General features: G+C 43.6%; 1 protein-coding gene across 1 annotated transcript; it reads right to left on the minus strand.

Moving 5' to 3' along the window:
* Positions 1-1,189: 1,189 nt before the first annotated feature.
* IL20 (interleukin 20) lies at positions 1,190-4,645 on the minus strand. The gene is given in 6 exon segments (XM_032606167.1): positions 1,190-1,267; positions 2,322-2,396; positions 3,063-3,215; positions 3,326-3,391; positions 3,680-3,836; positions 4,602-4,645. Coding segments are annotated over 6 exon segments (573 nt in total).
* Positions 4,646-5,635: the final 990 nt, after the last annotated feature.

Below are 5,635 nucleotides of genomic sequence, written 5' to 3' on the forward strand. Positions count from 1 at the left end.
CAGCATGAAAGGGACCTGGAACGAGAACACTGACTTAATCGTTGTTTCCAAACTCAAGGACTTAATCCAGGAGCAACCTATACCATGAGGCTGGCCAGAATCCAAAATGGAAGGACCTCAAAAGAGGGCTCATGCACCTCCCTGGGCAGGGCTCGGGAAGTACACTTTGCCCCTGTGCATTCTTAGCCCTTATAATAGAGCTTCCTGCCCATTATACTTTGTGTTGCAATGAAGACCTCTGACACAGAGGTATGAGAGTCTGAAATGATAAGGAAAACAGTGGTACAGAGAGGAGAGTGCTCAACACCAGCAAGGAGGAAGCAGGGAGGACTGATGCCCCTCACCCAGTCACAGTCCTTTTATGTGGAGGGCAGAGTCATGGGATCAGAGCTGTGGGTGATTTAGGAGATAGAGCTGGGGATGCATTTGGTAGGGAAGAGAAGGCCCAGGTTCTCACTGGCATCTTCCTTCCCCGAAGAAGCAAGAGGTCCCTAGGTAATATGAGATTCAAGCTCATCCCCACCTGTGTTTCTACTCCTGAAGCATTTTCAAACTCCAAGCAGATATCATACGGAGCAAACTTTATTTGTAAAAATACATTCTGGCCCCAGAGGATTCCATAAATGGAAGATACACAAGTCTAGGGTTTGGGAGTTGAGTAGGGGTGGTCAGTAATTGTAAGACAAGCCTGTAATTTCACATCAGAAGTTCTTCCACAACCCACGCTTAGTAGCCATTGGTTCAGTTTTAAGTATCTCTTAAAGCACTGGTGGTCAGTCAACATGTCCTTAATTTAACAAAATTCTAGCCACTCCTCTAGAATTTAGAAGGTTTGTTTATTCTATGAAAAACCTGCTCTAGTTGGGTTATAAATATAATCTGTGAATTGTTTTTAAAAGTCTCATGTTCAAATATAAAAATAAATAAGTTAAATAGCAAAAATAAATATATTAACTAATAAATACACCCAGCAGTAAAAAAGATCTTATTAAAATCTGATAAAACTCTAGATTAAGAATAGGAACACATGAAGATAATCACAATAAGGAAACAAATAATAAATAAATAATATACACAGTGACCAGCACTAAATTATAAAACAAAGAGATGGTGGTTTGGGGTCATGTCTCCTGGGTACTGAGGGCTGGGAGTCTGGGCCCAGAATACTCTCAGAAGTATCACTTTCTTCCTAGTCCATCTCCTCCATCCAGCTCAGGAGAATGTCTAGCTCCCCCAAAGCCTTCACCACTGCTGCCTGAGGCTGAAGCTGGAAGATACCAAGCGAAGTGGTGAGCAACTCATAAAGAGACAATGTGGGCTCCAAGGTTAATCCTCTCCTTTCACTGGTAGGTCTATCGGAGATTGTAAACAGAGCATCTTTTTCAAAATGAAGAGCTCGAGAGACATTATGGAACCTCAAGATCTCCCAAGAGGGAGGAAAAATCATTGAGTCCAATCACCCTAGTCTTACATAGAGAAACTGAGGCCCGGGGGTAGCAGAATTGGGACTACAACTCAAGCCTCTTGAATCACAGAGATCAAAGTAATTAAGATGTTTTTTAAAGAAAGATGTGTGTCTGTGTGTGTCTGTGTGTGTCTGTGTGTGTGTGTGTGTGTATGGGTTGCCTACTGTGCATCCTTCAATGGAACAAATACTTATTGTGCTAAGTAAGCATTGGGCTGGCTAGGGACTCAGAAATGAATGACACCGTCACTACCCACAGGGAATTCACAGTTGAGTGAGGGAGACAGGCAGAAGCAGGCAATTAAAAATGTAGTGTGGTAAATAGATGATGGGGCCCCCACAGGATGACAGGAGCACTTAACTCTGAGAGAAGTAGCCAGTGCCTTCCTGGAGGTGATGCCTAGGCTGAGTCTTAAAGGATGAGTAGGAATTAGTGAGTGTGGAGCAGACTCCGGCCTTCCTGGCAGATGTGCAAAGGCATCGAGGTGAGAAACAGCATGGCACGGGCATGCATGAAATTGTGAGTGACTATTTCTGAGGGTACGTACAAGTGTGTGAATGTCGGAAAACTATCGCCTCTAGTTTGTGTAGCTGGGAAGTTCAGATGTCTCTGGAGTGACTTGATGGAATCATGGCTATTCCTTCTTGACTCCCAGAGCACCTTGCAGAGACAGCACCCCTCTAGAGCCTGAATGGGTATCTCCTGGGTTAAAGAAGAGGGACAGTCCACATGACCTCAGAGGGCCATTAACCTGAGGGCTGTAACATTTCTTTGAGTATGAACATCTATCACACCCATCTATGATCTCAGTTCTAAAAACACACTCATCCCAACCAAGGCCAAAACTGCATATACCTCTTTGAAGTGACTCATAAGCTGGCTGTATTTCTCCATTGCTTCCTCCCCACTAGGGCATGTCATATGGGCATGCTGAAAAGAATACCAAAGAATGATAGATTTTATTAAAGATTCAGATTTTCTGCCCTTGCCGTTGACACGAAGTAGGTGGAAGTTCTATTCTTCCACCTATAGACGTCTTTTCAGACCTCCTTATTTAGGATCATTAAACTGATCACCAGCTAGAAGAGGAAGCATATAGAGCTCATTGCTTCTTTTTAGAAACAGGCAGCACTGAAAGAGTTTGTGATCACTGTATCCCATCTGGCCTACACCCCCCAACCCAGTTCTAGTCTAGCTCCCTCCAGAGAGCCCCCATGGGAAAGAGAATTGGATTCCTAGGTCCTATCTTGAGATCGAGTCCGGTTGTCTGCTGATTATCTGCCTGGACTCAGTATGCACTAGTATGCCGCAGGATAACTCACCTACAGAAGAAGCATAATTTCATGGATACTAGGAAATTATCAGTGACATCAAATAGGTAGCACTTTATAGTTCTGTAGACATTTTGCATGGAGCTTGTATTCAAAAGTAAATATAACTGAGTTCTTATTACCTAGTCACATGGCTCAACACAGATTATTAGAACTCTTGGACTCAGTTCTTCCATCCATTAAATGGGGCTAAGAATGAGCCTGATTGCTAAGTCATTGAAGCTATGTGCTGCCGTGGATCCTTTTACCCAAGACCCTTAGTCACACAGAGACAGAGGTCCTTCTTGATGGTAAGAAAAGAGTTGGCGAGACTGCTGATCTTCTGGAGGATACGGTGGTCAGGGGTCTGTTAGTTTTTGAATACCCTGTCCAGGTAGAGTCTCAGTATATGGCGGAGGAGGCAGCACTGACCTGCAGGCTACAAAGAAGACTGGCGTGTTGGTGGGTGGAGGGTGTCCAGGGACAAGGGTGATGGAGATTCCCCCGACTCATATTTCCTCCCAGAACTCATACAGACCAAGCATGTACCTTTGTGTCTTGCAAAGGCTGAGTCTTCCTCAAGATTCTGAGGTCAATGATTTCATCTTTGGGTTGCTAAACAGAGGAAGGCAAGATGAAAAAGTACAGGTCAGTAACTGTTGCCAGGATCTTAGACGTCCAGACCTCCCATCCCCTCCCTGCCATGGCACAGTGGGCAGAGTCTCTCTCCAAAACACTCTTGAATTATGAACTACAGATACTTCCTGGGAACACATCCTCCTGGTAAGGAGTCCCCAGCCTGCCTCTTTTTGTGATCCCACTGCTGGGGGACAGAGAAAAATAAGTAGAAAAGTGGGGAGGCAGTCACAAAGTGAAAGGTGGGGTCCCTCCCTCACATAGCACTCTGTCCTGTATCTCTGAAAATCCACTTCGAATTGCCTGAAGACTTGCGGTGATCACACAGCTTCCCAAATGGAGTGTCTTCAGCCTGGCAGAAGGTGTCCAGAAGACATAAAACACAGCAGAAAGAAGGCAGAGGGGAAGACCAGAGCCTTTCATTCTGGAGACCACAGGAGATTCTGGAGCCAGATTCTGGAGACCACAGGAGCTAAGAATTCAAAGGAAAGAGCATGACTTATTGATTTCCCCGTCTCATGCCTTAAGAAGCCAATCCTGTCACCAGGGACATGCCTCCCCCAGTCCCCGATGTCCCCTGGTGAAACTTAATAGCTTCAACTGACTTCAGATGGTCTGGCACATTCATCCAACTTACTAAGAAAAAGAGAAGAGAAGGCTTCGGGTGCTGAGGGTCTGAGTATGAGTTGGTGCTACAGGTCCTGGCTCCTTTATTCTCTCCGCATCCCAGCCCCATCGTTATTGCCCAGCAGGAAAGGCCTGGAGCAGCAGGCACTTGCAATGAGTAGATAGAGGATGACATTTCAGGGAAAATGTCAGAACTTGTTTTTGCGAGTTGACGTATATAGTCTTCCCTTCCAGAATGCCAATGTAGCTCACCCTTCTGGTCCCCTTAGACCCACAGAGGGACTGGGGGAAAACTGAACCTCATAGAAGCTGTTGCCAAGCCACCAAAAACATTTTGGGGAAATTGTCTGGATTTTACGTCCATCCCCAGGGCAGAGGAACTTAGCTCTATTTGGCATTTGTCTGAGATCAGATTGGTTATTTGAGGATAGTAGATTTATTTCAGCCCCGAAGACAAATAGAAAGTCAATGATTTCATAACAGTCCTTCTGCCGGGGAAAGGCAAGTTCTGATGGGCAATCAGCCTAATTCCACCTAACACTTCTCCACCCTCCTGGGGTACCTGGACTCCACAGCGCCCTCTGCAGGAAGGCAGCAGTCAGGCATACCTGGGACTAATCCAAGAGTATGCGTTTTCCTAGCCTTGTAACTGAGGCTGAGGATCAAGTAAGCCATCCCAAAAGAAAGAGGAAAAAGGTGGGAAGGAACTCATCCCTTCTTGGGATGAGGCTTGCTCTGTAAGAGGGCACTTGCTAGTAGTTGCTGAGTTTTAAGGTAAAATGATAATGCGCTGAGATTAGGGAGAGGAGAGTGAAACACTCACCTCTGGCACAAAATTTAAGGAGACAAAAGTCTCAGTAATCAAGATAAATAACATTTTAATGCAGTAGCAAAATTAATGAGAACAATTCATGATGAACAGAAGATTAACAATTTAAATAAAGACAAAATCTGACAGGGCCATGCTGAGCCATATGGAAACCCAGGACAAAAGGGGAAATGAGTGCCCCTATCTGTCTATCTATCTATCTATACATCATCTATCTAGCCGTCTATATCTACATATGTTTATCCATCCGTCTATATCTATCTATGTATCTATATCCATATCTATGTTTTTATGTATCAGAGGTATATGATGAAAATATTAGTGATGAGTTCTCTTCCCTTAAAACCAGGAAAGTAAAATTATAATAAATTCTGTTTGGGACATAAATAACATATTTAAACTTAAAAATAATGTGAGTTGTAATGCAGCTAATTATCAAATTTTCAATAATTTTCGACTACCTTAATGTCTTGGGAAAATAATACACATAAAATAATAAAAACATATGCTGAAGAGTACAAATGAAACTATTTACAGAACAGAAGTAGACTCACAGATGTAGAAAACAAACTTACGGTTACCAGGGTGTAAGGGGAGGAGGGATAAATTGGGAGATCGGGATTGACCTATACTCAATACTATACATAAAATAGATAACGAATAAGGACCTACTGTACAGCACAGGGAACTCTACTCAATACTCCGTAATGGCCTATATGGGAAAAGAATCTAAAAAAGAGTGGATATATGTATATGTATAACTGATC

The sequence above is a fragment of the Phocoena sinus genome, chromosome 1 (genome assembly GCF_008692025.1).
Source record: "Phocoena sinus isolate mPhoSin1 chromosome 1, mPhoSin1.pri, whole genome shotgun sequence".
Taxonomy (NCBI): Eukaryota; Metazoa; Chordata; class Mammalia; order Artiodactyla; family Phocoenidae; genus Phocoena; species Phocoena sinus.